Source organism: Somniosus microcephalus, chromosome 2, assembly GCF_052327205.1.
Source record: "Somniosus microcephalus isolate GS21.2 chromosome 2, FLI_Smic_1.0, whole genome shotgun sequence".
Lineage (NCBI taxonomy): Eukaryota > Metazoa > Chordata > Chondrichthyes > Squaliformes > Somniosidae > Somniosus > Somniosus microcephalus.
Genome location: NC_140988.1, coordinates 317372547 through 317393912, shown reverse-complemented (window position 1 = coordinate 317393912; position 21366 = coordinate 317372547). Strand labels below are relative to the sequence as shown.

The window sequence follows — 21366 nt, the reverse complement described above, 5'->3', positions numbered from 1 at the left end:
AAGGGTCTGATGACAAGCATTTAATGGTTTTAATTAGGTCGCCTTCCTCTCCCAATCAGGCACATACACCCGAGTTAAAGGCGCGAGGAGGCGGGATGACGAAGGGCTCCCGATCCGTTGGCTATATTCGTTAGTTTTACAGCCAACCCACCTCCAAACCCACACACACGGCAACAGGAAAATTCCGGCCAAGGTCTCTCTCTCTTTATCTCTCACATTTTAGTACTGTAGCCATGCACAAAACAGGGTTTGCATGCTTTTAAATAAGATCAGTGTATCTCCCCTGTGTTTACTACAATTGGGACGTAAACTTTCTGGCTTCCAGCTAGCAAAATCTTTCGGCAAAATTTAATCAAACTATCCCAAAAAGTATAACAAACAAATAATTCTATAATGATTGCTAATAATAGAGTTTAGTGTAAGGATCATTTGGGCAACATTACAGTAGCAAAGTACCATTCTATCTGACCAATATTGAATGTAGTACGTGATTTTCATAACAATTTTCAATCCCAGTTGTAATTTGTTTGTTGCAAGAGGAATGAGAGTTAAGAGAATAGAACAATGCCAATGCTTTATAATTAAAATATGCTCCACTTTTCAGACAATAACTGTTAAGTGCAAATTAATTTCAGTCCAACTGCGTTGTGAGCATTTTTTCATCATCGTTGCTTTGTTGCAATGAATAAACAAAAAAATGTTTTGAAAGACCAGTAAATCTCCTGTGTTATTGTTCATGGTGAGCCCTTTCTTCACTTGGCTTTTGTGTGTCTTTTATTCTCTGTTACTCGCATATCACAGAAAGTCTGTGAGGAAACCTCAAGCACTTTATGAGGCAATCAAATTTCTATCCATCTGAGGCTGGGCATGTACAATGAATCAGTGTTCGTTAACTTACCATTATGTTCTTTCTAATATTAGATACTAATAAACATTTTCTTCCGCTATCGCACTGTTTTCCTTTAGGTAGCTGGTACTGTCTTTCAGAAGTTAGCACAGGAGGTTCCCCAGGACTGTTTCCAGGGGTTCCCCTCCCCCCCCCACAGAAAAGATTGAAACCAATTGGATATGGAGTTCCCCTGATAGGTCAGTGGGCCCCAGCCAGATAGATATAGAGGGTCCCATCTGCAGTGAGTTCACTGATCTCAGCAGGGCAGCTGCAGGCATGCTACAATTGGCTTGTGTGTTCTTGGGCTAGAGATGGGAGGAAAAACATAAGCATGGGTACTCCAGACCACAGAACTGTACCTAGCATGGGTCACTTATGGAAAAACAAGAGGAAATTCAGGAATATAGAATCATTAGTAAGAAAGAAAGACTTGCATTTATATAGCGCCTTTCACGACCACTGGACGTCCCAAATGAAGTACTTTTTTTTGAAGTGCAGTCACTGTAAGAGAACTGTTACCAAATGTGTGTAAAAAACAAGTTATTTTCCTGAAAGCCTTACTATTTCTTAAAAGCACCAGGAATTAATAGAATAAGTGTGGTAAAGGTAATCCGGTTATGGTAATCAATTTGAAGAAGCCCTCAAATGATCACTTCACCCTAACTATGACGATATCCAAAGGTGGCAATCTAATGATGCCCTGTGATGCCAGCTAACAAATCAAAATTGAAAGCTGCTCAGATGCTTTATTTGCTAGTGATAAGCAGCATTGAGAGGAGGCGCTCCAGTTAAACTGCAAATTCATTTTAATAGGCTTCACACTGCCACCAGAACTTAGAAGAGAATGAAGTTCATATTTCACACATGCTTGCCATTAGTTTCCCATACTTGCTCGTGCATTTTAAAAAGCTGCTCATCTTTTCCTTCCCATCACAGGTGTCAGCTGTGGCTCAGTGGTAGCACTCCCTCCTCTGAGTCAGAAGGTTGCGGGTTCAAGTCCCACTCCAAAGACTTGAGCACAAAATCTAGGCTGACACTTCAATGCAGTATTGAGGGAGTGCTGCACTGTCAGAGGTGCTGTCCTTCGGATGAGACGTTAAACTGAAGTACCGTCTGCCCTCTCAGGTGGACATAAAAGATTCCATGACACTATTTCGAAGAAGAGCAGGACAGTGTCCTGGGCAATATATATCCCTTAATCAACAGATTATCTGGTGATTATATCATTGATGTTTGTGGGACCTTGCTGTCTGCAAATTGGCTACCACATCTCCTGCAATACAACAGTGACTACACTTCAAAAGTATTGGCTGTAAAGGGACATTCTGAGGTTGTGAAATGCGCTATATATATGCAAGTCTTTCTTTACCTTCCCTTCAATATATACCTGTTGTATTTTAAAACTTTAACAGACTACCATCATATTTCCTCGAATTGGCAATTTATGATCCATATTTCCTGCACAAACCAATCAGTAGAACCAACCCTATACTGGTCATTATAATCAACAGAAACATGTACCTTTATTTTAAATGAGTTTTAGCAAATAGGATTTGATCACTACATCCATCTAATATTTCTGCAAGTGGAGATCATTGCAAATAGATTCTACTGTGCATAGCCAGCTGGCTGTGCGTCAGCTAACCTCATTTCACAAGTAGTGTTGATGTATGGCAATGGATACAATGAACTCAGTGATAACCTCTATCCTTAAATCCAAAAGTATTAGAAATGGCTATTTAAAAGTGTAAAAGAGAAATGCAAAGCTGTTATCAACAGAGGCACTCATGCACTAAATGCACCTTAAAGAAATTTGACTGCAAGTCCAAATAAGTTATTCTAACAGGAGCTCACATTTAGAATGGGAGGAGTGCAGGTCAGAAAATCTCAGCTACAATGTTGCAGCCCTATCTGACCTGTGCTTACTATGAGCGTGGCATCCCTCCCGGGAGCACGCAAATATCCCTAATGTCGCTTCAAAGAGCACAGGTCTTTAAAATGTTGAGGGAAAGGGGGGATTGAAGGGTTGGGATTTGAGCCAGTTGAATGTTGCAGTCAAACGACACAGCATGACAACCTAGTTTCGGTTGAAACCACAAATGGAACAGATGGTCAGAAACTGAACTACAAAAGTGATTAAGCATGTGGAGATATGAGAAGCTGCAATAACAAGGTTAACATTTGCAGAACAATCAGGTTACGAAGTAACAACTGTCACGTGGATGTATGTAAGGTATATTTGATTAACCTTTGAGCCATGTCCAATCATGAGTCACTGACTCGTGATCGGCCAAAGCCACGATGAAGCAAGAATGGACCATGCGATACAGATAACTGGACAAACTTAGATAAAAGACAGAACTGAAAGAAGGGGCTTAGCTAACGATGTAAAGTTATAATTAGGTTGTTTTTGAAGGAATATAATTGGGCCGGATTGGCCAAGGAATAAGTAATGTAATAACGGCTATCGGTGTGCCGCAGTCTTGTACTGTATATAAGCTTGTGAATTTTGTTGATTGGAGAGAAGGTGCTCGCACAGACCGCGGGGTCTGAGATGCTTCTCCCAGAGCTCTGTTTTCAATAAACTGCACCTTTTACTTTACCACAGATTAGATGTGAATTTATTTTCACCCAACAGGGAGGGAGCATGATCACAGATAATGAAAATGAGACAAGCTCTTTAACTTGGACTATATGCATATAATTAGAGGATAGGGGCTGACGCTGCCCAACGGAAACGGGGTACTAGCACCCAGAAAATGGTGGGTAATGATGTAGCGCCCCATTGCCAGTGTCACTGTGGCCGCAGCATTGTTCACCGTGGCCTACCGCCAGGTGTCCTATAACCCTGATCTCCATTTTTGGACTGAACTGGGTGGAGCGTGCACCATGCCCACTCCATCCAGTGTCAGCTGGCAGCACAGCCAAACAAAATCCCAAAGATAAGTTACTCTTTATTTTTAAGTGGAGCTGGTAGGAGCAAATCCAGCTTGGGCTGCTGTCATTCCAGCTCCCTTCCGCCCCCGCCCCACAGCCCCCTTTCCAAACATTGGCCTCATAATGGACCTGCCATCTTTGGCCCGGAGGCTAGCTGGGGTGCCTGATATTGCGATGGGCCTGGAGCCAGAGGGGTCTCCGGGACACTCTAGCTGCGGCCATAGCCCAGTGTCCCAATACAAATGATGGCTGGAACTCCCGCCGCAATCATACTATGTATTAAATGGATCACAGTAATAAAATTGGCCCAGTATGTTCCTTGTGACAAAGAAAGTAGATGTTAAGAAAGACTTGGGCCCATTGCCACAGTATTTATGTGGCTGGTCCAGTTAAGTGTCTCGTCAATGGTGACCCCCAAGATTTTGATGGTGGGGGATTCGGCGATGGTAATGCCGTTAAATGTCAAGGGGTGGTGCTTAGACTCTTGCTTGTTGGAGATAGTCATTGCCTGGCACTTGTGTGGCACGAATGTTACCTGCCAATTATCAACCCAAGCCTGAACGTCGTCCAGGTCTTGCTGCATGCAGGCATGGACTGCTTGATTATTTGAGGAGTTGCGAATAGCACGGAAGACTGTGCAGTCATCAGTGAACATCCCCATTTCTGACCTTATGTTGGAAAGGAGTTATGAGGAACTCCTGCAGCGATGTCCTGGGGCTGTGATGATTGACCTTCAACCACCACAACCATCTTCCTTTGTGCTAGGTATGACTTCAGTCAGTGGAGAGTTTCCCCCCAATTCCCATTGACTTCAGTTTTACTAGGGCTCCTTGATGCCACACAGAAACATAGAAGATAGGAGCAGGAGTAGGCCATTTGGCCCCTCGAGCCTGCTCCGCCATTCAATGCGATCATGGCTGATCATCCAAATTCAGTACCCGGTCCCTGCTTTCTCCCCATACCCCTTGATCCCTTTAGCCTTAAGAAATATATCCAACTCCTTCTTGAATATATTTAATGTATTGGCCTCTACTGCCTTCTGTGGTAGAGAATTCCACAGGTTCACCACTCTCTGGGTGAAGAAATTCCTCCCCATCTCTGTCCTAAATGGCCTACCCCTTATCCTTACACTGTGACCCCTGGTTCTGGACTCCCTGACCATCGGGAACATCCTTCCTGCATCTAGTCTGTCCAGTCCTGTCAGAATTTTATAAGTTTCAATGAGATCCCCTCTCATTCTTCTAAACTCCAGCGAGTACAAGCCCAATCAACTCAATCTCTCCTCATACGTCATTCCTGCCATCCCAGGTATCAGCTTGGTGAATCTTCGCAGAACTCCTTCCATAGCAAGAACATCCTTCCTCAGATAAGGTGACCAAAACTGCACACAATACTCCACGCTTGGTTAAATGCTGCCTTGATGTCAAGGGCAGTCACTCTCAGCTCACCTCTGGAATTCAGCTCCTTTGTCTATGTTTGGACCAAGGCTGTAGTGAGGTCGAGAGCCGGGTGGCCTTGGCGGAACCCAAAGTGGGCATCAGTGACCAGGTTATTGGTGAGTAAGTGCCGCTTGATAGCACTGTCGACAACACCTTCCATCACTTTGCTGATGATTGAGAGTAGACTGATGAGGTGGTAATTGGGCGGATTGGATTTGTCCTGCTTTTTGTGGACAGGACATACCTGGGCAGTTTTCCACACTGTCGGATAGATGCCAGTGTTGAAGTTGTACTGGAACAGCTTGGCTAGAGGTGTGGCTAGTTCTGGAGCACAAGTCTTCAGCATGACAGTAGGGATGTAGTTAGGACCCATAGCCTTTGCTGTATCCAGTGCGCTCAGCCGTTTCGTGATATCACGTGGAATAAATCAAATTGGCTGAAGATTGGCTTCTGTGATGGTGGGGACCTCAGGAGGAGGCCGATAAGGATAATCCACTCAGCACTTCTGGTTGAAGATAGTTGCAAATGCTTCAGCCTTGTCTTTTGCACTCATGTGCTGGGCTCCACCATCATTGAGGATGGAGATATTCATGGAGCCTCCTTCTTCCATTAGTTGTTTAATGGTCCACCACCATCCACGACTGGATGTGGCAGGACTGCAGAGCTCTGATCTGATCTGTTGATTGTGGGATCGCTTAGCCCTGTCTATAGCATGCTGCTTCTGCTTTTTAGCATGCATGTAATCCTGTTTTGCAGCTTCCCCAGGTTGGCACCTCATTTTTAGGTATGCCTGGTGCTGCTCCGGGCATGTTCTTCTACACTCCTTATTGAACCAGGGTTGGTCCCCTGGCTTGATGGTGTGTGAGTGATATGCCGGGCCATGAGGTTACAGATTGTGGTGAAATACAATTCTGCTGCTGCTGATGGCCCACAGCGCCTCACAGATGCCCAGTTTTGAGCTGATAGATCTGTTCTGAATCTATCCTATTTCACACGGTGGTAGTGCCACACAACACGATGGAGGGTGTCCTCAGTGTGAGGACGGGACTTTGTCTCCACAGTGACTGTGCGGTGGTCACTGCTACCAATACTGTCATGGACAGATGCATCTGTGACAGGTAGATTGGTGAGGACGAGGTCAAGTAGGTTTTTCCCATGTGTTGGTTCTCTCACCACCTGTCGCAGGCCCAGACAGGCAGCTATGTCGTTCAGGACTCGGCCAGCTCGATCAGTAGTGGTGCTACCAAGCCACTCTTGGTAACGGACACTGAAGTCCCCCACCCAGAGTACATTCTGTGCCCTTGCTACTCTCTGTGCTTCTTCCAAGTGGTGTTCTACATGGAGGAGTGTTGATTCATCAACTGAGGGAGGGCGGTAGGTGGTAATCAGCAGGAGGTTTCCTTACCCATGCCAGTCAATGTTGAGGACTCCCAGGGCCACTCCTTCCTGACTGTATACCACTGTGCTGCCACCCCTGGTGGGTCTGTCCTGCTGGTGGGACAGGACATACCCAGGGATGGTGATGGAGGAGTTTAGGACATTGGCTGAAAGGTATGATTCTGTGAGAATGACTATGTCAGGCTGTTGCTTGATTAGTCTGTCGGATAGCTCTCCCAATTTTGGCATTACCACCCAAAACCAAATTTACCCCCTGCCCCCATGTTTGCTAACGATTTCATTGCCAAACCAGGTCCGGAAATTAGCTGTTTTCACCTGGCTTCTTGCTCCTGCTCGCAGTCCTATGATCTGTGCTATTAAGTGTGCTTGTGGCCATCGGTCTCAGATTAATTCCCTCACAACCTAAAAGCCTACTGATGCTCTTTGTCAAGGTAAATGGTGAGTGGCCATTTGGGTGAGGAACCAGTGGGTGCTCAGTACCCTTGGAACTCGAAACCAGCCCAAGCTAGTGCCTTCAGATGAGAGGGAGGAGAAAACCAGAAAAACACATTTTAAGTATTTCAAAATTCAATGAAAACTGTAAAAAAATAAGGGCACCTCTTGGCTGAAAGAAATGTTTGAATTTTATTCTGAATCTGTTGTGAATTGCATAAGGACACTGGGGTTTATTTTTATAGCTTATTGGAATTGAGATGCTTTACGCACCTTCTTTTCTCCACATCTGGTCCCGTCTGCTGCAGCATCCAGTTTAGAGCGGCAAGAGCCATTCAGTGAGCACCAGAGAGTCTGGCAAATGTTCTGTCAATAATCAAGAGGACAAAGGAATCAATCATTGAACTGCATTTAATAAATGTTACACCTTATTTGACCATGTAGAATAGAAAAGCAAGGAAGTTGTGCTAAACCTTTATTAAACACTGGTTAGGCCATAGCTGGAGTATTGTGTTCAATTCTGGGCACCACACTTTAGGAAGGATGTTTAGGCCTCAAAGAAGGTGCAGAAGAGATTCACTCGAATGGTACCAGGGATAAGGGACTTCAGTTGTGTGGAGAGACTGGAGAAGCTGTGGTTGTTTTCCTTAGAGCAGAGAAGTTTAAGAGAAGATTTGATAGCGGTGTTAACAATCATGAAAGGTTTTAGTAGAGTAAATAAGGAGAAACTGTTTCCAGTGGCAGAAAGGTCCATAACCAGAGGACATAGATTTAAGGTGATAGGCAAAAGAACCAGAGGTGACATAGGATTTTTTTTTAAATGTGTGAATTGTGATCTGGAATGCACTGCCTGAAAGGACCAGATGGAGATTTAATACTAACTTTCAAAAAGGAATACTTGAAGAGGAAAAAAATACAAGGCTGTGGGGACAGAGCCAGGGAGTGGGATTAATTGGATAGCTCTTTCAAAGAGCTGTCATAGGTGTGTTGGGCCAAATGGCCTCCTTCTGTGCTGTATCATTGTATGGTTCTATGTACCTGAAAGTGAGTTGGTTGTTGTCAAAGGAATACATCAGAGTAAAGCATTGCAATAAAAAGGTAAAATAACTGGAATATGACACTCTGAGACACCATAAACCAGAGGCCCTGGTCATGCTATTCTGAGGATAAATGCAAACTCCTATCCTTAACAACAACAACTTTCATTTATATAGCACCTTTAACATAGTAAAATGCCCCAAGGTGCTTCATAGAAGCGTAATCAGACAGAAAATTGACACCAAGCCAAAGGAGGCATTAGGACAGTTGACTAAAAGCTTGGTCAAAGAGGTAGATTTTAAGGAGCATCATAAAGGAGAAAAAAGAGATAGAGGGATGGAGAGATTTAGGGAGGAAATTCCAGACTTAAGGGTAGAAATGTCACTGTAATCCTGAAACTTAAATTATATTCACTTAGACTTGTGTTCATGTTCACATATTTATGTATATTATGTAAATGTAAAAAAATTGTTAGATAGGCACATTGGTTATAACATATTCCTTGCCCACAGTCTCATAGGCTAACAATAAAAGCTTGAGCGGGCATGGAATAATCCTTATACAATCGCAAAATACTGCGGATGCTGGAAATCTGAAATAACAACAGAAAATGCTGGAAACACTCAGCAGGTCAGGCAGCATCGAGGAGAGAGAAACAGGGTCAACGTTTCGGGTCGAACCCAGCGCTTTCTGTTGTTAATATCGAATAACCATTCATGTCCCAGTTCAGGATATCGACAAGTAGTTTCTCTTCCATTCTTTTCAACTGAAAGGGAATTGCTACAGAAAAACCTAATTATTTAAACAAGTAGCAAAGCTTCAGGATCAAAAAGAATTAAAAAGAAACATACATTAAAGGAGTGCTGTCCAAGGAAAGAAGCATTAGACAATGTCTTTGACTTTGCAGTTATAGATGTGTAGGAAGATTAATCAGTTACTGTCATCACAATTATGTTATGTGAAATTGAGATGGTGATGTATTTCAACAGGATTTACATCATCATTATTGTATTTTTATAATAAGATGGTTTGCTGGGAGTTTTTTGGGAAGATGGGATGATTTCACTTTAAACATCCAGAAATTGCTTATTTTTCAAAACATAAATAAGAATATAAGAGGGACCAATTTTCTTTGCCCTGTTCCCAAATAGTGCCCAAAAAGCAGGTGCACCACAGAGAAAAAATACGCATTAATCCTTTCACCCATTCTGATCCTGAAGACTACTGCACCAAACTTCCTGTATGGCTTATCTGATAGCTGCAATTGATTGCACTTAAAGAGGATGCAGCAATACAAGTTACATACAAATGAATAGCAGAGGCCTTTGTACACAGATTTCCTCTAATAGTTCAGGGTATACTGGCTCCATTAAAAGCTGGCAGTACTGATTTCTGATATGCAGTTTAGGTAGCAACTCTCTTCAGGGACAGGCTGGTATTATTAAGGTTGATCTTTATATTTTGTCTTTTTGAATAAAAAGTGGTTTTGTTGCTTCACGAGTTATTACGGTTAGTCTTTTATCCTTAGTGGTGGAGGCCATGTTCAGTACTATGCCACTCTGCCGTCCCCCCACCCCTCCAACAACCCCCCCCCCCCCACCACCTCCGCACTTGGAATATGGTGTATTTGGAGGCAAACAAGGCAAAACAATCAAAGGCCCTCTTGACAGCTGTTGAAATCCTTCACCTGGCCTTCTCCTGAGCAACAAGCAATGGCATCCTTATCACAGAACTAGAATCTCCCCCCCACCCACCCATCCACTGCTGCAAGCCAACTGCGATAGAAAGAGAAGCCTCACAGGCAAACCGGCACTGTAATTTTTCACATCCACACTTATTTTGCCTGTTCCTCTACTTAATGCTTGGCACCACAGTGCCGCCTTATTACCAGTTTCCTCCACGGCAGACTGCAGGGGCATCCAGACTGCTGCTTGGCGTGCAGCCATGGCATAGCAACATAAAGATATGGACAGGGATTGTCCCATTTCACGAAAGAAGATGACCGCAGCAATGAAAGGCACAACTTTTGGTGGCTATAATTAAGTACAGCAATCACTAATCCTTCTGCCGATTTTAATATTTGGTGTTCCATGCAAAGGAACATAGGAGCAGGAGTCGGCCATTCAGCCTAGAAAACCTCGAGCCTGTTCCACCATTCAATGAGATCATGGTTGATCTGCAACCTAACTCCAGATACCCCCCTTTGGCTCATATCCCTTAATACCTTTGGTTAACAAAAAACTATCAATCTCAGATTTAAAATTAACAATTGATCGAGCATCAATTGCCTTTTGCGGAAGAGAGTTCCAAACTTCTACCACCCCTTTGTGTGCAGAAGTGTTTCCTAATTTCACTCCTGAATTTTTACACTATGCCCCCTAGTCCTAGAATCCCCAACCAGTGGAAATAGTTTCTCTCTAATTAACCTATTTGTTCCCCTTAATGTCTTGAAAACTTCGATAAGATCACCCCTTAAACTTCTAACTTCTAGGGAATACAACTCTAATTTGTGTAATCTCTCCTTGTAACTCATACACCAGGAAATCCAGAAAAATTGCTCTTTCTTTTATGAGTCTTCCACTGTGCATGCCTCTTTAAAGATAAAAGATGCCTTTAAGGCCCAGGATGCACCCAAATGTCTTCCTCTCTTCATGGCTGGTGTCAACGGTGTGCACATATGCATCATGCTTGTGTGTGTGGTACCTTCTTCATTCTAATTAGGTCGAAGAGGAAGTTTGGGCACTGAGCCCTGGGTCCTGGACAGCTCGGATCACCCCCAGAAAATTTAAGGAACAGAAAAAGGCCATTGAATTATTTCTTGACAGATTTTCGTTCTCACCGCAATCCTCAATTTCTCCTTGCTCTCCAGGGGCAAATCTAATTGCTTCTTTAAAGCATTTGTACTGTCTGCTTCAATGGACTTCCGGAGTTAGTTATTCCATGACTCTATATTTATTCATAGATGAAAAGATTTCACCTGACTGCCCTTCCGGTTCCTAACTTGCTCATTTTTAACTTACATCCCTTGGTATTTGAGCCTTCAACATAATGAATAATTTGTTTCTATCATTTTGTCAAATCCTTTCAGAATCTTGAACACTTCAATTAGATCATGTCAAATTCTCTTATTTTCCTAAGCCAAACTTTCTTGAGCTTACCTCTTAACTTAAATTCTTGATACCCAAAATTATATTCATTGCACATCCTTCTGACCTATCAAAGACAGAAATTTTCTTCACATGTTCGCAACCTTGGTGTCATATTTGACCATGAGATGAGCTTCCGACCACATATCCGCACCATCACTAAGACCACTGTAATGCATTATTATAAGGTTTGTCATATTACATCGGATATACGGCACAGAAACAGGCCATTCGGCCCAACCAGTCCATGCCGGCATTTATGCTCCACTCGAGCCTCCTCCCATCTTTCCTCATCTAACTCTATCAGCATAACCCTCTATTCCCTTCTCCTTCATATGCTTGTCCAGCCTCCCCTTAAATGCATCTATACTATTCGCTTCAGCCACTCCCTGTGGTAGAGAGTTCCACATTCTCACCACTCTCTGGGTAATGAAGATTCTTCTGAATTTTGATTTCTTGTTGACTATCTTATATTGATAACCATCTTATATTATTCAATCTAAAAGTCTGTTAAAATTTGAGGCATGTTGCCTCATTTGCATATTTAAATAACTGACCCGCCTCTTGAGACCAGGTTAGTCATCCCTCCCCCCAACCTGGCTCTGTTAAGTGGGTGCATTCAAATGGAGTTGGCATCGGTTTTCAGATTTTTGAGATTTTAACAGCTATTTTACAAAGGTGAGAGAGAGGGAAACCAGAGAATTATAAACCAGTTATCCTAACATCTGTTGTCGGAAAATTACTAGAGTCTATAATTACGGAGAGAGTGACTGAACAACTTGAAAATTTTCACCTGATAATGGATTTGTGAAAGGTAGGTCATGCCTGCTGAACCTGATTGATTTTTTTGAAGAGGTGACTAAAGTAGTGGACAGGGGATGTCTATGCATGTTATTTATATGGACTTCCAGAAGGCAGTTGATAAAAGTTCCTAATAAGAGATTATTAGCTAAAGTTGAAGCTCATGGAATTGAAGGCAAATTATTTACCTGGTTAGGAAATTGGCTGAGCGGCAGGAGACAGAGGGTAGGGATAATGGGCAGGCACTCTAATTGTCAGGATGTGACTAGTGGCATCCCACAGGGCCTCAATTATTCACCATATTTATTAACGACTTAGATGATGGGATAGAGAGCCACATAGCCAAGTTTGCTGATGACACAAAGATAGGCAGCCCAGTAAGCAGTGTAGATGGAAGCATAAAATTACAAAGAGATATCAATAGATTAAGTGAATGGGCAAAACTGTGGCAAATGGATTTCAATGCAGGCAAGTGTGAGGATTCCACTTTGGGCCTAAAAAGGGTAGAATAGGGTACTTTCTAAATGGTGAAAAGCTAGAAGCAGTGGATATCCAAGGAGACTTAGGGGTCCATGTACATAGATCATTAAAATGTCATGGACAGGAAAAGAAAATAATCAAAAAGGCTAAAGGAATACTGGGCTTTATATCTAGATGACTAGAATACAAGGAGGTAGAAGTTATGCTACAGCTATACAAAGCCCTAGTTAGACCACACCTGGAATACTGTGCTCAATTCTGGGCACCACACTTTAGGAAGGATCTAATGGCCTTGGAGGGAGTGCAGCGTAGATTTACCAGAAGGATACCTGGACTCCAAGGGTTAAATTACAAGGAGAGATTACACAGACTAGGGTTGTATTCACTGGAATTTAGAAGGTTAAGGGGTGATCTGATGGAAGTTTTCAAGATATTAAGGGGAACTGATAGGGTAGATAGAGAGAAACTATTTTTGCTGGTTGGGGAGTCTAGGACTAGGGGACATAGCCTAAAAATTAGAGCCAGACCTTTCAGGAGTGAAGTTAGGAAACACTTCTACATGCAAAGGGTGGTAGAAGTTTGGAACTCTCTTCCGCAAATGGCAGTTGATGCTAGATCACTTGTTAATTTTAAACCTGAGATTGATAGATTTTTGTTAGCCAAATGTATTAAGAGATATGGGCCAAAGGCAGGTATATGGAGTTAGGTCGCAGATCAGCCATGATCTCACTGAATGGCGGCACAGGCTCGAGGGGCTAAATGGCCTACTCCTGCTCCTATGTTAACCTACCCTTCCCCCCCCTCCACCCCCCACCAACCGCCTGTTGTGTAGGGTTAAAACTTCCCCCTTGATGTTTAAACAACAATGCTATCTTCGTAAATAACTGAGAACATTACCAGAACAGATAAGACCAGTAAGCGGAGAGGTGAGCTGCACCTTAATCAACTAGGAACAATGGGGGAGAAATTCAGGATCGCCATGTTTGGGGCGTTATACTCGAGCGGGCGCGAAATTTAGCGCCCGGCGCAAATTATCGCCACCTACTGCTAAATTGACCTGCTTCGCCCCAGGAGGTGCTTGGAGCGCTAAAACAGGCGCTGCACGACTGTCTTAAGGCGTTAAGCCGGAGGAGCGAGGCGCTACGACCAAGGGCGGGCGCAGTGCAGGTGCGGCCAGTTAGCGATTGCACGCAGACACGCTGGTGCCGGTCAGCTCTTAAAGGAGAGGTTCGATCTTGGGTTGCAGCCACACCCTGCGCATCAGAGCCCTGATTCTCGGCCTGGACAGACATGCTGCCACATTCTAACGCCTAGGACCATGGAGTGGGACAGGGTGCGAGCGCAGCGGTTCAGTGAGGGGGCCCTGCAGGTTCTGGTTGGCGCAGTGGAGCACAGGCGATCTATCCTGTTTCCGGACAGTGGCAGGAGGCCGCTGCCCAACGACTATCGCAAAGCTTGGAGGGAGGTGGCTCACAGAGTGACCTCCAGCAGCATGGTGCCTAGGACCCCTGTGCAATGCAGGAAGAAGTTCAACGACCTCACTCGGGTCATCAGGGTGAGTACCCTTTTCAGTATCCTCTTCATCCCTGCATGTCCACCTCACTTTATGGCCAAAGGGTCCTGAAAGCCCCAATGCCCAGCCCTCATCCAACACTTATGGGCCTTTCATGAAACTCACATGCACATTCAGGCTAATTGACCATGGGAGGCAGTGCAGCCAAGATCAGGGCTTCACACTGTAAGGGCTAATCGACCATGGGAGGCAGTGCAGCCAAGATCAGGGCTTCACACTGTACTCAGAGCCCATCCTTTCTCTTACAGGGCAGCAACGGACCGGGGGAGGCCGGCCTCACCTTCAAGACCTCAGCGATCTGGAGCAGCGAGTCCAGCGGATTATGGCAGGCTGGCTGATTGGCCCCGTCGCCACTGGAGATGCCGACCCCGTTCTGGACAGCAATGGTAAGGTCATCACCTTTTTGACCTCTCTCCTTCCACTTGTGCCTCACACCAGCATCCTTTGCCACTATCGAACCAATACAGTGCATTGCAGCAGTCATGCCTCCCTCGCTGCCGCCCTGTCCTCACGCTAAAGTAACTCTTGTACCTCCCTGCTTTCAGATGCTGATTCGCCAGGTGAGGAGGTGGGCCCTCAAGCTGCCACTGTGAGTGAATCTGAAGGTGAGGAGGAAGAGGAAGCCGGACTATCAGTGCCACCCTCAGCCGAGGCAGCCCATGGACATAATGGGGACACGTCTTCCCTGGAGGGGAGCAGGGGGGAAGGGTCTGAGGAGGGTGAAGCTCCGGGGCCCAGCAGGCTGCAGCAACGGTGGTAGGGAAGCTCGGCGGCCTTCTCCCCAGAGGGAGAGTCTGGCCTCCAGTCCTGCTACAGTGAGCACAAAAGAGGTGCAGCTCCTTGCTGAAATGGGCGCCCAGGTGGAGCACAGGCACACTGAGCTCATGGCTGCAGTGGCAAGGATGCCCGAATCCATTGAATCACTGGCAATGAGTGTCCAGGACTTTGGCGCAGCACTGGCAAGGAGTCTGCAGGACTTCAGTGCAGCACAGGCGGCTTCCACGCAAGTGCTTAGCGGTGCAATGCAGTCAGTGGCTAGTCTGATGCAGATGCAGATTGAGGCCACACGAGCACTGACTGCTACCACCCTCACTGGATCGGGCATGAATCGCTGGAGCCCTTGCCGCACCACAGCAGGCCAGCAGTCTGTGCTTCAGCAGATTGATCCGCATGCTGCAGTGCTGCCCTGTGGGAGTGCCAGTGTGTCGTCCGACCAGGGAGTGGCTGTCCTCTGTCAGGATGGCAGCATTCCTGCTGCCAACACTGTTGTTGTGCATGTACCTTTAAGGGAATAACTGGTCTTAGGCTTCAGGAGCGGCAGTGACCACCCCTGTATAAAAGGCCCTAGCAGGCTTCTGTAGTTTCAGTTTCCAGCTGCCTCTTGTTCAGTAAAGTACCTGTTAAACTGTTCTCCCGAAGTCCGTGTATTATTGAGGCGCGGACTTTACAGTGGCGACGAGTAAGTTCGAACTCACCTGCAGTGTGGCATCATCTCACGGGGATCTCACCTGAAAGGAAGGTCCTGGAAGGTCGCAGTCTGAGCAACGGGTGTCGACCGAGGGCAACCGCCCAAAGAATCCATCGGTATTTGGAGAATTGCGGGAGAGACTGTGGTTCCAGCGAATCGTGCTGGTAGCAGGTAGCGCGCTGACCCTTCCGGACTGCGGCGGGCTCAAGCTCGATCGAGTGGCTCTACAAATCGGGCCGCGCAGCATCGCCGGGAAAAGAAAACAAGAGAGAGAGGGTGGAGCACACAGGGCGCAGTCGGTGCTCGAGAACAGGACAGCGGAGAGAAACTAAACGGGGGGGAAGGAAAGCGAGACGCGCCGAAGCTGCGGGTCGACGCCATTACCCCGTAGAACGCTAGGAGCAGCGTGGCAGTAAGGGGAAGAAGCAAAAGCATGGGAGGCGCCATTTTATCCCGTTGGGGAAGAAGCAAAAGCGCGGGAGGCGCCATTTTATTCCATTGGGGAAGAAGCAAAAGCGCAGGAGGCGCCATTTTAAATCGCCCAAGATGCTGAAAAGTGGCAGTATCACTGCTTTCGACAACGAGGTAGAAGACTGGACCACGTATGTAGAAAGAATCGAAGTGTACTGCAAGGCAAATGAGGTGGCCGATGGAAAGAGGGCGTCGGTATTATTAAATCTGATGGGTGCGAATACGTACGGCCTATTGCGGAATTTAATTACCCCAGCTAAACCAATGGAGAAAAGTTTTGAGGAGATCGTTCATATCTTACAGGAACACCTAAGCCCTACACCACTGCTGATAGCAGAAAGATTCAAGTTCCATAAAAGAAACCAGCACAAAGATGAGAGCAATGCTGACTATCTTACGGAACTACACAAGTTATCGAAGCACTGCCAGTTCGGAGCAGGACTGGCAGACACCTTACGGGATAAGTTTGTCTGCGGGCTCCAGAGTGAAGGAACCCAGAAACGTCTACTTTCAAAAAAGGACCTGATGCTAGAACAGGCTTTCAGTGTGGCAGTATCCTATGAAGCAGCAGCACGGGGAGCTGTGGAAATACAACAGAAACCACAAGAATACAGCACTAACGAAATGGTGTATGGAGCCGAAAAGTGCTATCGCTGCGGCAGAACAACCCATGAGCAGAAGGACTGCTGGTTTAAAGACAAAATATGCAGGCAATGCGGGAAGATGGGACATATAGCAAGAGTCTGCAGGTCGGGAAAGAAGACCAACACGACAAGAACTACTAAGGAACAGTACAGGAAAGTAAAGAAACTGACAGATAGTAGTTCAGAAGATCAGGAGAGTGATAAGGACTCTGGGAGCAGGCGACTAAGTTGTTTAAAGCTACACAATGTGATCACAAAAGAAGATCACCGAACCATTTGGGTCACCCTCATGATAGCAGGGTCCCCAGTGAAGATGGAATTGGACACAGGATCAGCCCTAACTGTCATGAATCGACGAGACTATGAGCGGCTATTCTCACACATACCCTTAAAGACACGTCCATTGTATTGAAGACATACACGGGGCAAAAGGTCTACCCCAGAGGAAAAATAAGGGTGCCAGTTGAATATAACGGAAAGGAAACACAGAAACTATACATGTATATACTATGAGATGGAGGACCGCCATTATTGGGACGTGAATGAATCCGAAGACTACAATTGGATTGGCATTCCATTCTGGCACTAACTGTGACTGACAAAAAAGATGATGACGTCGCACCTGGACATCTGTCACAAATTCTATCTGACGCGGAAGAGATGTTCCAACAAGGACTTGGGACTCTAAAAGGAGTAAAGGCAACCATAAAGATTGAGGATAACGCAATCCCAAAGTTTTTCAAGGCCAGACCGGTGCCATACGCAATACGCCCAGCTGTGGAAGCTAAACTGGAGAGTCTGGCGTGTTCGGGGGTGCTGTCTAAGGTGGACTGGAGCGAGTGGGCCACACCCATCATTCCTGTAATGAAGAAAGCATTGAGCAGCATGCCTGGGGAGCCAAGGAAGATTCTCATCTGTGGGGTCTTCAAGGTGACTGTGAACCCAGTCCTGCACACAGTACAGTATCCGCTTCCGCGGATAGAAGATATTTTCGCCTCACTATCTGGAGGGAAACGTTTTACAAAGATTGACCTGGCTCAAGCGTATCTACAAATGGAGGTGGAAGAAGCGTCTAGGAAATACCTCACGATAAACACTCACAAAGGCCTTTACCAGTACAATCGACTGGTATTTGGGGTAGCATCGGCCCCGGCTATGTGGCAGAGGGCAATGGAACAAGTCCTGCAAGGGATCCCGGGGACCCAGTGTTATTTGGACGACATCCTGGTTACGGGCGAAAATGACAATGAACACCTTGCCAACCTGGAACAGGTGCTCACGAGATTGCAGGAATATGGGCTATGAGCCAACCGTCCCAAATGCGAGTTCTTCAGGAGACAAATCTCGTATTGTGGCCACATGATTGATGAGGAAGGGTTGCATAAGTCGCCGGACAAGATTGAGGCTGTAGTCAAGGCTCCAGCACCAGAAAATGTGTCGCAACTGAGGTTGTTCCTCGGGTTGGTGAACTACTACCATAAGTTCTTGCCGAATTTATCTACAATTCTGCACCCACTGAACGCCCTCCTTCAAACTGGTGTAACATGGAAATGGAGTGATGAGTGTAAGCGTGCCTTTCAGGAATGTAAATGCCAAATCACTTCAAAAGAAGTATTGGCCCACTACAACCCAACACTACCGATTCGGTTGGCATGTGATGCGTCATATTATGGCATTGGAACGGTGCTGTCACACAAATTCCGTGACGGTTCAGAGAGGCCAATAGCCTTTGCATCACGCTCGCTAACCTCAGCCGAGCGTAACTACGCCCAGATTGACAGGGAGGCCCTCAGCCTGGTGTGGGGGGTGAAGAAGTTCAATCACTATCTGCACGGGCAGAAATTCACCCTACTGACTGATCATCAACCCCTGGTCTCAATTTTTAACCCAAAGAAGGGCGTTCCGGTGATGACGGCGCAACGGCTGCAAAGATGGTCACTTTTTCTAGGGGCACATCAGTATGACATAGAGTACAAATGTACGAAACAACGTGGAAACGCTGATGGGCTGTCGCGCCTACCGTTGCCTACGGTGGAAGAAGCACCTGCAGTGGACCGTGTGGAGATATTCCATGCGACCATAGTCGAATGTTTGCCTGTTACAAACGCAAGTATTGAGAAGGAAACCCGAAATGACCCGACACTCTCTCGGGTCTATGATTTGACGGTGAAGGGATGACCAGCATATGGCAACTCACTGTTGCCAGCATTCTCGCCAAGGAGGGAACAGCTGTCAGTGTGCCGGGGAACCTTGATGTGTGGATCCCGAGTGGTAATTCCACCCAAGTTGAGAGATAGGATACTCAATGAGCTTCACGAGGGTCATCTGGGAGGGGTAAAAATGAAGAGCATAGCCAGGGCGTTTGTGTGGTGGCCGGGAATCGATAAAGAAATCGAGGATATGACCAAGAGATGCACAGGATGCCAGAAGGTCCAAAACGCTGCACCACAGGCCCCGCTACATCCATGGGAGTGGCCCTCATCTCCATGGCAACGGGTACACATTGATTTCGCTGGTCCATTTATGGACTCAATGTTTCTAATCGCTGTGGACGCCCATTCGAAATGGCCAGAAGTCATTAAAATGTCCTCCACCACCACGGAGAAAACTATTGCAGTCCTAAGGACCATCTTCGCCAGGAATGGGTTGCTAGAACAGATCTGTTCCGACAATGGCCGACAGTTTGTGTCTGAGGATTTCCGGAGGTTCCTGAAGAATAATGGGGTGAAACATTACACATCTGCCCCATATCATCCAGCCACAAATGGATTGGCTGAGAGGTTTGTTCAGACCTTTAAAAAGGCCATAAAGGCAATGTATAATGACGACATACCACTGCAACACAAGGTGGATAACTTCCTGTTTGCTTACCGGAATGCGACACATGCAGTAACCAACCAAACTCCAGCCGTACTGTTTTTCAACCGGAGACTAAGATGTCGCTTGGATTTGCTCAAACCAAACATAAGATGAGATGTTGAGGATAAGCAGTTCCAGCACATAAATAAGAAGCCAAGCAGGAGCTTCAAGATAGGGCAACCAGTCTTGGCCCGCGACTACCGAACAGAAAAATGGCAGCCAGGCACGATATGCACACAGCAGGGACCACTAATGTACACAGTGGATGTTGGAGAGAGCATCGTGAGACGCCATGCTGACCAGATTCTAGAGTCACAGGAACAAGCCAACCCTGTACCACAAGCATGTGCACCTGGTAATGAGCCCGAAGTACAGATTGCGTCTACCTCAGAAGCAGGGGTATTGGAAGCTGACGAACCAACCAATGACAATGAGCCAGAATTGACTCCACCGCCAAAACAGGATACTCGAGAAAGGCGCTATCCAGTCCGGATCAGGAAGCCTCCTCAAAGACTGAACTTATAAATGACTATTTCTGTTGATGTATATATTACTGAGAAAATTGTAATTGTAATTAATTATTATTTAGTTGTTAAATGAATGTTATGTACTGTTTATCTAAAAGGGGAGGAATTGTTGTGTATGTACCTTTAAGGGAATAACTGGTCTTAGGCTGCAGTACCGGCAGTGACCACCCCTGTATAAAAGGCCCTAGCAGGCTTCTGTAGTTTCAGTTTCCAGCTGCCTCTTGTTCAGTAAAGTACCTGTTAAACTGTTCTCCCGAAGTCCGTGTATTATTGAGGCGCGGACTTTACAACTGTCACTTCTCCACTGCAGCTGCCACATGTAAGACAGACTGCTGCCGCCCATGCAGAGTTGGAGCAGTCAGCAGCCGGGCTCTCCAGGCCCAGAGCTGGTCCTGGCCATACCTCAAGGGCATCTGCCGACTCAGTTTCTGACACTCAGCAGCCTTCCCCCAGCCTTGCTGCAGCCACTGGGGTCCCATTGCGGAGGAGCTGCAGGGTGGGAAGGGACCAATCTCGCAAGCGAAGCAGATCACCCTCGAAGGGCAAAAAGTAGGAGGTGTGGCAAAATGCTGTCAATTTTTTTAGTGAAGGCCGAGGATCGTGGTCATTTTTTGGTTACTATTTTGTTCATTGTCTCCAGGTTGTGAGAGCCAGTTATGTGTCTGACTGCTTTTTTGGGGGTTTCTCTCTATTACTTTGTCATGCGGGAAGGGCACACAGTTTGTTAAATAAAGAAGTGTCTTTATTCAGATTGTGCATGTTTGCTCTTTGAAATATTTGTTGCCTTGACCGGCTCAGGGGTTGCGGAACCGTTCCATTCATGTTCTTTCAATGGCACAAGCCATTCCCTCAAAGGGGGCCTAGAGCCGACTTGCAATAAGCTGCTTACGGACGGCCCTTGCACTTTGTGCCTCCCTCCCGTCCTGGTGCTCCTCCTCCGCTTCCGCCTCCTCCTCCTCCTCTGCTGGTGCTCCAATGTCTGGTGGCAGTGGCTGAGTCCTGAGGATTGCCAGGTTATGCAGCATGCAGCACACTACAATGAAATGGGAGACTCACTCAGGTGAGTACTGAAGGGCTCCCCCGGAATGGTCCAGACAGTGGAACGGTTGCTTTAGCACGCCGATTGTGTGCTCAATGATGTTCCTGGTCGCTTGATGGCTCTCATTGTATTGTTCTTCAGCAGGGGTGCTGGGCGCACGGAGCGGGGTCATCAGCCAGGTGCACAGAGGATAACCCTTGTCCCCGAGAAGCCAGCCTCCTGGGT

At 46.2% G+C, this 21366-nt stretch overlaps 1 protein-coding gene across 1 annotated transcript in view; it reads right to left on the bottom strand.

Annotated features, from left to right (window-relative positions):
• Window positions 1-21366, bottom strand: part of LOC147123535 (A disintegrin and metalloproteinase with thrombospondin motifs 12-like) — a 967639-nt gene that overhangs the window by 487356 nt on the left and 458917 nt on the right. The window contains exon 10 of the mRNA XM_085974208.1: window positions 7369-7461. Within this exon, the coding sequence (XP_085830334.1) occupies window positions 7369-7461 (93 nt within the window). The remainder of the gene's footprint in view (window positions 1-7368; window positions 7462-21366) is intronic.